Raw genomic sequence first — 15,914 nt, 5'->3', positions numbered from 1 at the left:
GTCTGTTGTCCCAGTTATGATATGGCATTGGGTGGCTCACCTATAGATCATCTTTTGGATACCAGTATTTCTGCTGGTGGTGTTATATGGCTGTGGCATGGAACACTGCAATCTCCAAAGAATTGAAAATTAATGTCACACAAAGTTGCAGTTTCCATAGTGAACGTGATGAAGCTGAAATCAGTGGAGAGGCCGGAAAGATAGATTTTTGAAATGATAGTTCCATAGGTGTAACATTCAGAATGAACAAAAAAAAGGTGAAATCATCCTAGGAGTGATTGTTCTAGGAAATCCATACTATTTAACAGGTCGAAAATAAATTAGTGCATGGATGTTCAGATGTAAATATTACATTAAAAGCACATGGTTTGACATACTAAATGATTTCTACCTTGATAATCACCACTAAGCTCCTTAATTTGAAACCATTCCATTTTAAAATATATTGGGGTTTTTTCAATAGCTTATCATAGAATATATAGACCTGCACACTGTTGATACCCATGGTTGTAGTTAATTCCCAATAAGGCTTAGTAAGTGGCTTATGATAATAGATATTAACTTGCTTTTTCCTCCTCACTCCCTTCTCCAAGATCCTCCCCAAAGCTTCTTACTGTCAACCTTTGGCAACTCCCAGAGGTTTTCTGCGAGGGCTATGGTCTCCTGCAGAGCTGATAAAAATGAAAGTGGCTGAATCAATTATACTGCTCTCTCCATCAATGAATATTTATTAAATTCCATCGAGGAATAGCCCACAAGGAAAGGCATCCTGTGGCAACGTTTTCAGCAACCCCATCTCAGCAGCACTCACCAAGTGTAAAATACTCCTGGAGTTAGATTTCCAAACAATACAATAGATCCAAACTCATCATGAATGTTTCCTGTTTTGTGGAGTAGTAGTGATTGCCAGTAGCATTGGGGACCAAGAATGCAATTAGCAGCAGCACCAAATAGAGAAGGGAAAGAAGAACAGATTAGGCATGTAGGTATTAGTTTACTTCAAGCAAAAACATTGATCCCCTGTCACACTGACAGATCGTTCCTGGCGGAGGTGAAAATTTAATCCATTTTGGCTTTTCAGGTAGTCAGGAAAAGACCTCTGTGCCTAATACTGTCATTTTTATAAACAACTCCATCAATATGCACATGGTATAGCAGAGATAAGAACAGAATTATAGAGATACATATAGACTGTCTTCAATGTTTGGGGGACCTAAACAGTATTTGAGGTTCTGATTTGAGAAGCATTTTCAGCAGATTGAGCCATATAGCTAGCCTAAAGTAAAACCAGGATCAGAATGGAGATGTCGTAGCACTGGTACAGATTCCTGCCCAATCATATCTTATCTTGGTGCTGTCATCTGGCTTTCATGACTAGACAGGGTGCAAAAAAAAAAAAAAAAAAAGCTTAGTTCTGGTGTTTGGCAGATCAAATTTTGACTAGCTGACCTTCCTCAAGCTGAAGGATGCCCTAAGTCATTCCAATAGAGACATTAACCCTGTCTTACAGTGCATTTGTTGTTGTTTTTTTAGCCTTCCTCTCAGGAAATGGTAGGATGACTGCAGGATAGCTTTTATTATATTTTTGCTATTTGGTAAAGAATTTCATAATATTCATGGACAGAAAGATGACTGGATTCCTTCCTATTCAGTGACTTGTCACATATTTGACCATTTAACTAACTGTTATAAGGAAACATTTAATTAGTATTGAGATGATGAAGGGGAGGGAGAGGAACAAAGAAAGAAGGTGGACAGGGCTCCATGGGGCAAGCTCTGACAGAATTGTTGGTTTGTTCTTCCTTCAGCCACGGGATGCTGAGATGGTTTTTACCAAAGTCAGACCCATCCTGGAATGTGGATCATCTCAGCAAATACTCTAGTCAAGCTTTCATTAATACATGCTTTAAAAAAAACAACAACTGCATATGCTTTTTTTTTTTTTTTTTTGGTGAGGCCGTTTGGGTTAAGTGACTTGCCCAGAGTCACACAGCCAGTAAGTGTCAAGTGTCTAAGGCCGGATCTGAACTCAGGTCCTCCTAAATCCAGGGCCAGTGCTCTATCCACTGTGTCACCTAGCTGCCCCACAACTGCATATTCTTAAGAATATTCTTAAGCCTTTAAAGGCTTTTGTTTTGCTGTAGAGGGGAAGAGCTCTAGCTACTCTAATGATTTGTACATTGCCAAGTTGTGTCACCACTCAGTTGCTTACTATATAGCCTCCTTATAGCCTCTTTCCATTGCATTGTTGGCTAGTAAGAAAGGGCCATTGCAGTGTGGCAAATGAGTTACACTAAGAGGTTCCTTTCCTCTTTTATATGTCAGCAGTATTCCAAAAATTTTCTGGGTAGAACCCCTCTGACAGTTGGAGTGCCTAGAATAATGCTAGCCAGACTGAAACTAAGAACATATAATTTCCCTATGCAAGTCATCTCTAATTCTTCTAAATGAGTGTAATAGAGTTTTCAAAAGGTAGCTAGGAAAATTATGAATTATAATGAGCTAGCATTAATGATGTCTGTGCCTGTGTCTAAACTAAAAAGTGTAGCAGTCTCCATTTTATAAAGTGTTCTTTGTCCTTAAAAAGTAAGGATTCAGAATTATTACCCTACTACTTAAACATTTTTTCTCCCAGATTTTTGAAGACCTAGTATTAAACGGGTAAATATTTCCCCCATGCTCATTAGGTGAGAAAAATCTCTGTCTATGAAATTCATGGGTTTGAAGAGCAGTGGAGAAGGGACACTTCCAAAACATTTGGCCCTAATGAGCTCCCTGGATGAGATTTCTTCCCAGAGATACTAAAGGAGATAAGGTTGATTTGCATACTTATAAATATAAAAATAGACATTTCCATCTTCTATATTCTGGGAGGGGGAAAAGATACTTATTAATTTCATCTTTCAGGGAAAGTTTTCCCTAATCACCCATTTTTTTTCTTATAGTTATTTCTATTTTGTACTTTGCTTCCATATGACTAGATCAAAAATGTAGAAACCAATAGATGTGGTTATCATTTGATAAAAGAGCATAAAGATAAAGTAAGGATTCTACTTTCCAACTGATCAAAAGCTCTGTAAATGTAAAGCAAGGTGCTTCTGCTAAGTGAATTAATCAAAAATTTTTTCTTCTCTTTTTATTATCTTTACCCTAATCACTTTTTTTTTTTTTAGTGAGGCAATTGGGGTTAAGTGACTTGCCCAGGGTCACACAGCTAGTAAGTGTTAAGTGTCTGAGGCCGGATTTGAGCTCAGGTACTCCTGACTCCAGGGCCAGTGCTCTATCCACTGCGCCACCTAGCTGCCCCTACCGTAATCACTTTTGGGGGAAGGAGCCCTTCCCGAATTAATTGGGAGCTTTCCTCTTTAGAAACTGGTTAGGTGTTTGATAATGATTTTAAAAGATTTCAGTGTAGACACTATTTCAGAATTGATAGTTAAAGATTAATAAGAATACCTTATTAAGATTAGACTAAATCATTTACTTACATTATTTTGCCATATGATGTGGCCTAAAGAAAGAATTGGGCAGTTAGAAGTGGAGAGGGGAAGTGGCTTTAGTATATTTCCACAAGAAGTCAGTCAGCTAGCATTTATTAAGCACCTACTATTTGCCAAGCACTGTGTTAAGTGCTGGGAGTACAAAGAAAGTAAAAACAAAAACAAAAAACAAACCACCAGTTCCTCCTCTCAAGGAGCTCATAGTCTAATGGAGGAAGCAACATGCATAACAGATATACAAATGATATCTATGCAGGATAAATTAGGTTTGTCTCAGAGCAAAGGTACTAAGATTAAAGAGAATTGGAAAAGGATTTTTGCAGAAGATGGGACGTCAGCTGAGACTTCAAGGAAACTAGGAAAAATCAGGAGGCAGAGGGAAAGAGTTCCAGGCTTGGTGGGACAGACAGTAAAAGCTCACAGTCAGAAGATGGACTGTCCTGTCCAAGGAGGCCAGTGTCCCTGGATCACAGAGTACACAGAGGGGAGTAAGGTGCAATCTAATAAAGAATAAAACATTCTTTGGGGGGCAGCTAGGTGGCGCAGTGGATAAAGCACCAGCCCTGGATTCAGGAGTACCTGAGTTCAAATCCGGCCTCAGACACTTGACACTTACTAGCTGTGTGACCCTGGGCAAGTCACTTAACCCCCATTGCCCTGCAAAAAACAAAAAACAAACAAAAAAAAAACATTCTTTGGAAAATGTTAGTATATAGCCCTCTAAGAGAAAACAGATCTCTAAAGAAATGCTTTTTGATTATTTCATTTCTAAAGAGTTATAGAAGAAAGGTACTTTTTATGTTGTTGACATTTTTCTTACTAAAGATTTGTTCTGTTTAATTTGCTGCATTGTAGAAAGATCATGTTGTAGATCATGATTTCATCTGGAAAATGCTAGGAAGTGGGAATTTATTGGGTTTTGGTTTTCATTTTGGTGTTTTTTTATGAGAAGAGACTTGCAATTCTCTGGGTAGATAATCCTGGATACATTGAATGATGATACATGAATAAGCAGCATACAAGAAGGCATGGAGAGGTTGTGGTATCTACAATTAATGAAATTGTAAAGTTAGTCAAACCAAAGAGAATACACATTGATTGAGGAGGGGAAATCTGGAGTAGTTTAGTAATCCCCGAAGATTAAGCAGAGAGCTCTCTTACTATAGCATTGGAGTAAGGTTCAAAGGATTTCGAGTTTCAAACTTCTCAAGAGCTTACATCTAGCTGAAGTGACTCTACAGAGACTTCCTAAGCAAGAGTCAGCTGATGAAAAAACAAAAGGGCTAGAATCATGGAGATAATCTAGTCCTGCCCAGTTATTTGAATTTAGGCAAGTCTCTGAGCCTCAGTAGCTATTATCTGTAAAATTATAATAATGACACTTGCCCTACCCTAGAGGAAAGTTGGAAAGATAAAAATAGAAATCAAAATTATTTTTAAAAGTACTTTTCAAGGGGGCGGAGCCAAGATGGCGGAGAGGAAGCAGCAAGCTGCCTGAGCTCTCCTTCTGTTCCCTCAAAAAGAACATTAAAAAAATACTTTTTCAAATATAGATGATTTTTAAGGATAGCTTCCAGGGGGCACATAACAAAAAAAAAAAATATGGCTTTGATACCTAAACTAGGGAGAGCAAAAGCAGAGAAGGAATCCCGCAGACCAATTTCTTTAATGAATGCCAATGCAAAAACTTTAAATATAATAATAGCAAGAAGATTACAGCAATATATCACAAAGATCATACACTATGACCAGGTGGGACTAATACTAAGAATGTAGGGCTGGTTCAGTATTAGGAAAACTATCAGCATAAGGCGTCACTTATATAAATAATTATTATATCAATAACAAAAACAACAAAAATCACATGATTGCATCAATAGTTGCAGAAAGCCTTTGACAAAATACAATGCTGATTCCTATTAAAAACACTTTAGCAGAGTTGTAGGATACAAAATAAACCCACGTAAATCATCAGCATTTCTATATACTACCAACAAAACCTAGCAGGGAGAGATTAAAAGAGAAATTCCATTGAAAATAACTGAAGACAATGTAAAATACTGGGGATTCTACCTACCAAGACAAACCCAGAGATTATTTGAACACAAACACAAAAACACTTTTCACACAAATAGAGACAGATATAAACAATTGGAGAAGTATCAATTGGGTAACAAAGTCCATCTGGAGAACAAAAAGTCAAGAATCTCAAGGGAATCAATTTTATAAAATGTGAAAGAAGGCCTAGTAATTTCAGATTTCAAACTATATTACAAAGCAGTAATTATCAAAACAACCTGGTACTGTCTGAAAAACAGAGTGGCAAATCAGACACCTTCCTCAGAATGTACTGGGCAAATCACTCCAGAGACCCCCACTGGACAAGGACACACAGCCAGTCCTCCTGCAGAAGTCAGGTGAAGGAGTACCCCTAGGTTCCTTCTCAGATCGGAATTCCAAAGGGCCTGGCCCTGAAGCATCAGGACAGTGTTCTCTATGAGGACTTCCTGGTTTCTGACACAGATGAAGAAGAGAAAAACAAGGGGAAGGGGCAAGCATAGAATAAATGAAGAAACATGTAGAGTATAAGATTTTGCTCTCTTGTGATATGGGGGGGATGAGAAAATCAACTGAGAAATTCCCCTTAAAGGATATTTTTCCTTTTTTCTTTTTTTTAACCTTTTAGAATAATAAAATTTTTATTTAAAGTTCTGAGTTCCAAATTTTATCCTTCCTTCCCTCCCTTCCCTCCTCCCTCCCTGAGGCAGTAAGCAATCAGATCTAGGTTATACATGTGCAATTATGTAAAATGTTGCCATATTAGTCATTTTGTATTAAAAAAACCTTGAATAAAAGAAAAAATGAAAGTGAAAAATAGCATGCTTCAGTCTGTGTTCAGTCAATATCAGTTCCTTCTTTGGAGGTGGATAGAATTCTTCATCATTAGTCTTTTGGGATGGTCTTGGATCATTGTAGTGCTGAAAATAGTTAAGTCATTCAGAATTCTTCAGGGAACAACATTGCTGTCACTGTGCGCAAAGTTCTCTTGATTCTGCTCACTTTACTTTACAAGACTTTACAAGTCTTTCCAGGTTCTGTTCACTTGACTTTACAAGACTTTACAAGTCTTTCCAGGCCTTTCTGAAATCATCCTGCTTGTCCCTTCTTATAGCACAATAATATTCCCTCATCACCATCATAGACCACAGCTTGTTTAGCCATTCCCCAATTGATGAGCATTCCTTTGATTTCTAGTTCTTAGTGACTACAAAAAGAGCTGCTATAAATATTTTAGTATATATAGGTCTTTTTCTCTTTTGGGGATGTCTTTGGGATATAAACCTAACAGTGGTATTGCTGGATCAAAGGGTATGCACAGTTCTGTTGCCCTTTGGGCATAGTTCCAAATTGCTCTCCAGAATGGTTGGATCTTTTCACAACTCCATCAACAGTGGATGAGCATCCAACTTTTCCCACATCCCCTCCAACATCCGATATTGTCCCTTTTTTTCCATTTGCTACTCTGATAGGTGCAATGTGATACTTCAGAGTTGTTTTAATTTGCATTTCTCCAATCAGTAGTGATCCAGAGCATTTTTTCCTATGATTATGGATAGCTTTGATTTCTTTGTCTGAAAATTACCTCTTCATATCCTTTGCCCATTTATCAAAGGAGGTGAGGAATTTTGCAGGTGGAGAGGAAACAAGATGAAGTTTTGGAGTGCCATGGTGGTGTGCTTGAAAAATCATATTATTAGGGATCACAGGACCTCCTTTTAAGTTCTGGACCTTCCATACATATGGTCCTAGGTCATTCAGCTGCTCTGGTGTTCAGCTTCCTCGTCCATTTCTCAGAGCACAGCACTGGGCCAGATGATCTCGAAGACTCTTCTAGTTCTGTACCTAATGATCTTTCAACCAGAAAAGTGGGGGAAGGGGGTAGAGACAAGACCAGGTCAACCCTGGAGCACTTCCTAGAGAAGGGAGGGCCTGGGGTCACTTTGATCTCTTATTAAGTTTTCTCACAAGCTGTATAGAGCCAGTTATTCTCTACCCACATCCCTTTGCTTGCCACAGACCAGCATTTTCATCAGAGAGATTGGGGACTGGGTCACCAGGATGACCAAGGTCAAGATTATCTCTCAGGAAGACCATGGAGAGAATTTCAGAGAAGAAGACACCCTTGCCTACCTGCTCTACACTGCCTCACCTCCAAACCCCATTGTCAGTGTCGTAAATGGTTTTATGGAGGGGGGAGAGTTCTGAGATGGGTCTTGTGAGCAGGAAATGGAAAATGGGAGGGGATGTGACTGTATCCAAAGCCAAGACTACAGATGGTCTCTTCTGATTCTACCACTTACTCATCATGGGATGACTTCACTCTATTCAGTTAAATATCTTCCTCCAGAGAAAGAACTGATACTGTCTGAATGCAGACTAAAGCATGCTATTTTTCACTTTCTTTTATTCTTTTGTTTTTATTCAAGTCTTCTTGTACAAAATGACTAATATGGAAATGTTTTGCATGATTGCACATGTATAAACTATATCAGATTGCTTACCATATCAGGGAGGGGCAAAAGGAGGGAGGGATAGAATTTGGAACTCAAAACTTTAAAAAAAAGATGCTAAAAATTTGTTTTAACAAATAATTGAGGGGGCAGCTAGTTGGTGCAGTGGATAGAGCACCAGCCTTGGATTCAGGAGGACCTGAGTTCAAATCTGGCCTCAGACACTTGATACTAGCTGTGTGACCCTAGGCACTTAACTCTCATTGCCCTGCAAAAATAAATAAATAAATAAAGCACACCACATAATTGAGGGGGGAAATAAAATATTATATATAAATTATATACAAATACAAATTATGCACATAGCCTATCTTTGGGGCCTGGGAAAAATTAATGTAGAAGGGGTTGTTCCCCTCAAGATGAACTTACACTAGTAGCAGTCTCTAATACTGGATAGATATTCTGGAATAGTCCATGGGGCAGGGAGGGTATACCACCAACAAGCCAGTTGATACTTTGTGATTCTGAAGACATGATCTCTTGGTTTCTGTAAAGTATTTTAAAGTGTAAATAAAATTGTTCTATTTTTGAAAAAAAGAAAGTCAAAAGTACTTTTCAAATATAGATTGTCACTAAGGACAGCTTACAGAATGCACATAATGGAAGCTTAGGTATTATTCTTTGGCTGTCGTTTTTAACATGTTATCTTTCCTGTTTTACATTTTTTTTAAAAAAGCCATATTGTCATTATCTCATCTGCTTTAAAAGGCCACCTCGGGGAAGACAGAGCATGTGCCTTCTCTTTGAGTAGTCAAGTGTGTGTGAGCCAGGTGTCTGACACAGCACAGTGTGATAAGCAGGAGGATTTTAGAAAAAACAGACATTACATTGTCAATTGTCTTTTCTATGTTTTCACCTAGGTTTCCCCAACACACAATCGTCCTGTGGGCATAGGAGAGCAGAGACAACAACAGACTCATTCAGTCCTGTCTTCACCTCCCAGAGGAGCAGTCAGCTTAAGGTATAGTACTGAAACTGCACAGCAACATAACTAGTCCCAAGGGAGCAAAATAACAACTAGAAATATATCCAGGGGGGCAGCTAGGTGGTGCAGTGGATAAAGCACCAGCCCTGGATTCAGGAGGACCTGAGTTCAAATCAGGCCTCAGACACTTGACACTTACTAGCTATGTGACCCTGGGCAAGTCACTTAACCCCCATTGCCTTGCAAGAAAGAAAGAAAGAGAGAGAGGAAGGAAGGAAGGAAGGAAGGAAGGAAGGAAGGAAGGAAGGAAGGAAGGAAGGAAGGAAGGAAGGAAGGAAGGAAGGAAGGAAGGAAGGAAGGAAGGAAGGAAGGAAGGAAGGAAGGAAGGAAGGAAGGAAGGAAGGAAGGAAGGAAGGAAGGAAGGAAGGAAGGAAGGAAGGAAGGAAGGAAGGAAGGAAGGAAGGAAGGAAGGAAGGAAGGAAGGAAGGAAGGAAGGAAGGAAGGAAGGAAGGAAGGAAGATAGGAAGATATCCAGGGAACAGACAAATAAGAAACAGAATCTTCTTGAAACCTGTCCTGTGGCATAATGGTATAATTAAAACCCCCTTTCCTCCAGTCCAACTTTTTGCATTCATAAGTCACTGACCCAGAGTTTTCAATTGTAGAGTGAAGAGGAGTAGTGGTGAAATTTTTAGAATAAGTTTGTTTTACTGAGGAACAGATAAAGGCATTCGTTGGGTTTATTACTCTACAGTTATATAAATTCAAGGCACAGATTTTTATTCTAAGCTATATTAATTCAGAGTTATCTGCTTATACTAGGTCAACTTAAGTCCAGACTTTATTAGAGTTTTATATTAAATGAGATACTAGATTTTCCTAATAAATCAAAGAGGGCCTCCTGAAAAAAACTTATAGAAAGAGCCATAACTAAGAATTTTTGTAGGTGAGGCAAGAAACACATAAGGTGAGGTGGGGTATGAAGGGAGCCAGGAAGTACTCTTAGACATGACTCTAGGAGGTCAGAACACACTGTGAGGACCTTGGAAACAACCAGCGTAAGGGCCAAATTTAGTATGAAATCATAATCAATTCTTCACACCAGGATCTATAGCAACCAGTACAGGTGCAATAACACTTAGACACTCTGGACCCCTGGGCTCCACAGTCCCTAGCATGTCTTCTTGAGATGCCATGGAAGGCCATGATGATCCAGTGCACTAAGCCAAAAAGATTGGGGTGGGTGGGCAGGGGTGTTGACCCAAAGAGGTAGAGGTAATCACAGAAACCCAGATAAACAGGTTGAAACCAAGTATGGCCTATGACCCCTCCCAAAAAGTACATCAGGGACAAATCTTGCCCCTAGCACAAAGTTCCAGTTCAGGAACTAAGGCTAGAAAGGAGTAAGCCAAAGAAAATACCAACTACTATAAAGAATTCTTGTAGATACAGAGATATCAAAAACTCTAACCTATGATAAAGTAACTATAAAACTAAAAAGCAGAAACTCAAGGGAAACAAAGTAGATTTTCCACATGGACTATGTAAATACCCTCCTAGCTGTGTGACCTTGGGTAAGTCACTTAACCCTGATTGCCTCTCAAAAAAAAAATAATAGGACTATGTGAATACCCAGAAGAAATGAAGCAAAAGATAAGAAATGAAATAAAAGATCTGAAAGAATCAAAAGAGAATAACTAACTTAGAACAAAAAGTGGTAAACCTTACTAAAATAATGGGCTCACTGAAAACTAGCCTAGACCAAACAGAAATCATTGACTCTTCTGAGAAAGCAAGGAATATGGAAGAAAACATACGCTATCTGATACCAAAAACAACTGACCTGGAAAAATGGTCTGGGAGAAATAATTCAAAAATGGTCTTCCTCTCTGAAAATTTAAAATAAAAAAAGAGGCATGGACATTATATTTCAAGAAGTCATAAATGAAAACTGCCTAGATCTATTGGAACCAGAGGGCAAAGTAAAGAATCTACTAGTATCCTCCTGAAAGAAATATCAAATGGAAGAGCCTCAATAATATAGACAAAATCCAAAGTTTCCTAATCAAAGGAAAAATACTGTACACTCAAGTTTTCCCAACTCAGGGAAAAGTGTAACAAAGTAAAACAATAAAACTTACACTATAGTGACCTTATCTTAAAAGACAGGCAACATTCCACATTTGTAGCGCGCGCGCGCACACACACACACACACACACACACACACACACACACACACCCACCTCTTTTTTTAAAAACAATTCTTTAAAAACTGTTCTTCTTAATTAACAGAAATCTGTTTTCTCTCCCTCCCACTCAATTGAAGGGGGGTCGGGGAGAGAAGAAAAACAAATTCCTTGTGGCAGATACAGTATGCTTAGTCAGAACAAATTCCTTCAGTGGCTGTATACAAAAATACTTGTTTCATTCTACACCCTACATCTACTCTCTCTCAGGAGGTGATAAAACCCAAAAAACTAAGAACAAAGAGTTAGGAGAGTTCCATTTAAAATAACTACATAATGTTGATTGGTTGATGTCCTAATTTCTTGAAGAGGACCAAAATGACATCACTATGTTAGAATCAAGTTATAGTGTGTCTGACTTTGGCTGATCAGACCAGTACAAGCTTTGAATGCTCTATCACAGGTCGAGTACAAATAGTCTGTATGAATATTTGGGGTGGATTCTCTAAATTTGTGCATCTTGCTTTTCTTTGGAGCTACTTCAAGTCTGCTTTGCTCGTAGATCTTAGCATCTTTAATGTGGTATGCCATTCTGGATGGTCCTTTACCATCATCTCCCCTGTAACACAATCAATTCCAGAGTTCTTCAGAGAGACCTTGAGAGCATGCTTGTATCGCTTCTGCTGCCATGTGAGCACTTGCCTTCTGTAAGTTCTCCATAAAATAGTCTTTTAGGCAATTGTACGTTTGGCATTTGAACATGGATAGCCCATTGGAACTTCACTCTCTGCAGTAGAGTTTGAATGTTTGGTATTTCGGTGCAAGAAAGGACTTCAGTGTCTAGTACCTCATCCTGCCAGATGATCTTCAGAATCTTCCTAAGACAAATCAAATAGAAGCGATTCAGTTTCCTGACATGGAGCTGGTACACTGCCCTGGTTTGACAGGCATACAACAGTGAAGATACTAAGGTCATGTACTGCAACCTAAACCTTCACTAGTCATCTTGACTCTGTCTGCCACTGGACTGTGACGACTCTGGAAGAGAGGGTGAGGCCAATGACTGTGCAACTCTGCCTCACTATATAATGTATAAAATACTTCGAACTCTAGCTAGCAAGAAACACACAAGAACTATATAAATACAACTCTAAACAGAAAATACAGAAATAAAGATAGACTTAAATAATGGGGGAAATATCTGCTTATGATTGAAGGTATCCTGAGTCAATATAATAAAAATTACAATACTATCTGTTTATTCAATGTTATACCAATCAAACTATCAAAAGATTACTTTGTAGAAAAAAATAATAAAAATTAATGTGGAGACAGAAAAGGTCAAAATCTCATGGGAAATAATGGGGGGGAAAGTGGTAATGAAAGTGGTCTGGCAGTGTTAGAACTCCGGTGTACTAAAAAGCAGTAATTCTTAAAAACAGTTTGATACTGTATAAAAAGGAAAGATCAATCAGTAAAACAAATTAGGCACACGACATGGAGAAGCAACCAAACCCCATAGCCCAGTGTTTAGTAAATGTAAACATCCCAACAACTGGGACAACGACTTAATATTTGATAAAAACTTCTGGGAAAATTGGAAGGTAGTATAAAATAAATTAGATTTAGACGAACAAATCACACATCATACCTAGGTGTGAGTTCCAATTAGATACTTGACCTAAATATAAAAGGTCACATCATAAGTTAGAGAAAAATAGAATAAAATACTTATCTATGAATAGAAGAAAAGTTTATGACCAAACAAGGGATAGAGAGGATCCCAGAAAATAAGATGGATATTTTTGATTACATAAAATTTAAAAGGTTTTGCACAAACAAATCCAATAAAGCCAGTATTAAATGGGAAAGTATCAATTGGGAGGAAATTTTTACAGCAAGTTTCTCTGATAAAGGTTCTATTTCCAAGATATATGAGGAACTAATTCATTTTATAAGAGAACGAGTCATTCCCCAGGTGATGACTAAGGATATGAATAGGCAGTTCTCAAAGAAAGAAACTCAGACTATTTATAGACCTATAAAAATACTACAAATAATAACTAGATAACTTTGAATTAAAACACTCCTGAGATTACGTTTTACACCCAGAAGATTAGCAAAGATCACAAAAAAGGAAAATGGTAAATGAGAGAGACTATGGAAAAACAGGCACATTGATGCAGTATTGGTGAACCTGTGAATGGGTACAACCATTATGTAATTGTTGTTCAGTAATTTTTACATGACCCCATTTGGGGTTTTCTTGACAAAGATACTTGATTGGTTTGTCATTTCCTTCTTCAGATCATTTTACAGATGAGGAATTGAGGCAAAAAGGGTAAGTGACTTGCTCAGGGTCACATAGCTAGTAAATGTCTGAGGCCCAATTTGAACTCAGAAAGATGAGTCTTCCTGACCCCAGATCCAGCACTCTATTCACTGTACCACCTAGCTGCCCTACAACCATTCTGCCAGCAACTTAGAATTATACACAAACAAAATTGCTAAATAGTGTATGCCTTTTAACACCAAAAAATTACTAAATAGTGCATGCCCTTTAACCTAACTATACCACTGCTAGACCTAAATCTGAAAGAAATCCAAAGCAGAAAAAGTTCTGTTTGAACAAAATTATTTTAGCTGCACTTTTTGTAGTTAGCAAAAAAGCTGGGAACTAAAGGTATGTACATAAATTAAGGAATAGTTCAATATGTTATAGAATATGAATGTAATGGAATACTATTATGTTATAAGAAGGAATACATTATTTCAAAGAGACATGGAAAAACTTGTATGAACTGATGCAGAGGGAAGTGAGCAGAACCAGAAGAACAGTTTACATTATAACATCATTATTTCAAAAATGACCAATTGATACAACACTTTAAAGAAAAACAGCATTGAAAGTTGTAAGAATTATGATCATTACAATGACTATCCGTGATTCCAGAGGACTGATGATGAAAATTAAATGGTTGAATATTTGTAAATATGTAAAATACTGAGATTGATAGACTAAGAAATAGAGAATTTAAACAACCCAATTTCAATACATACGCCAGACTCCCAAAGAAAAAGTTCCAGAACCTGATGGATTCACAAGTAAATTCTACAAAGCATTCAAAGAACAATTCTAATATAACATTAAAAGTTTGCAGAAATAACAGAAGAAGATAAGGGATACCACCAAATTCCTTCAGTGACATAGATATGGTCTTGGTATAAAAACCAACAGAGTTAAAACAGAAAAAAATATATAGTTCAATTTCCCTAATGAACATTAACTTAAAATATTTTAGTAAAGAGGCTAAAACAATATATCACAAAGATTTTACACTGTGACTAGATTGGATTTATACTAGGAATGTTAGTTTAATATTAGGAAAACTCTAAACTTTATTTCCCATGTTAATAATAAAATGAACAAAAATCATATAATCATATCAAGAGATGCAGAAAAGGCTTTGGACAAAATACATCTATTTCTGTTACAAAACACTAAGAAAACATGGGAATTAATGGTACTTTCATCAGAATGATAACTAGTATACTGTATATCTAAAATTCAGAGCTACCATTATATCTAATGAGGATAAACTAGAATCTTTTAAAATAAAATAAGATAAAACAAGGATGTCAATCTTAACCACTTCTAGTTGACATAATATGAGAACTTCTGGCTATAACAATAAAATAAGAAAAACAAACCAAGGCAATAAATATAGGTAAAAAAGAAGCAAAATTATTAATTTTGCAAAAGAAATGATATTCAAATCAATTAAAAGTTAATTGAAACAATAACTTCAGCAAACTTATAGAATATGAAATGAATCCATACACATGGCATTTCTAGATAATACCAATGAGAAACAGTATGAATATAAACCTATAGAAAAAAAAAACCCTTTAATGGAGTACAGGACTTTTGTGTATTTCTGTAGCTGAGAAAGAAGAAATTATTCAGGTGTACTTGGCCTCCCACCGGGTGTATTCCCAGCATCTCGTTCCCCACCCTTATCACCTACCACCTTCAGCACTTCACACACATCAGGGCAAAATAACACTCTTGTTATGACCTCATCATAAGGGGTCAATACCCAGACCCCAGTTTTGCAGGTTTCATCCCTCATGTGCCTCAGATGATTGGTTTATGTTATAGGAACTCAGGGAATGTGGTCTTGTCAGCTTTATGACCTAGACTCCTCTGGCATCATCTCACTAAATAAAAACTTTGAAATGTAAACACTAGATAGAGTCAAAGAAACATAGAAAGGAAAATCTATTTGAGCAGTTGGAAGGAACTATATGGTGATGCAGTGCTAACATTCTAATGAAAGAAGGAGTAACAAGTGTCTTTTCAGAACCGTGTTCTGAAAGGGTATTCAGGAAAAGAAATAAGGAATAATCTAAAGTGATGCTCATTATTTGGTTAATGGCTAAATAAATTATGATATATGAATGTAATGGAATATTATTATACCATAAGAAATTATGAAAGAGTTTATTTCAGAGAATTCTGGAATTTATGAATCTATACATAGTGAAATGAGCAGAACCAGGGAAACAACTTATGCAGTGTAACCACATTGTAAAGACATCTCCTCTGAAAGACTTGTGTTCTGATCAATCCAGCTTTGAGAGCCTATAATAATGCATGCTACGCACCACCTGACAGAGAAATGATCATCTCAAAGTAAAACGAGACAAATTTTTGGACATAGCCACTAT

At 37.3% G+C, this 15,914-nt stretch overlaps 1 protein-coding gene across 1 annotated transcript in view; it reads left to right on the top strand.

Moving 5' to 3' along the window:
• The window catches only part of ZNF704 (zinc finger protein 704), a 337,569-nt gene that overhangs the window by 307,437 nt on the left and 14,218 nt on the right, over positions 1-15,914 (top strand). Inside the window, 1 exon segment of the mRNA XM_043976313.1 lies at positions 8,932-9,032. Within this exon segment, the coding sequence (XP_043832248.1) occupies positions 8,932-9,032 (101 nt within the window).

The sequence above is a fragment of the Dromiciops gliroides genome, chromosome 1 (genome assembly GCF_019393635.1).
Source record: "Dromiciops gliroides isolate mDroGli1 chromosome 1, mDroGli1.pri, whole genome shotgun sequence".
Classification (NCBI taxonomy): Eukaryota; Metazoa; Chordata; class Mammalia; order Microbiotheria; family Microbiotheriidae; genus Dromiciops; species Dromiciops gliroides.
This window is presented reverse-complemented; position numbering and strand designations above follow the sequence as displayed.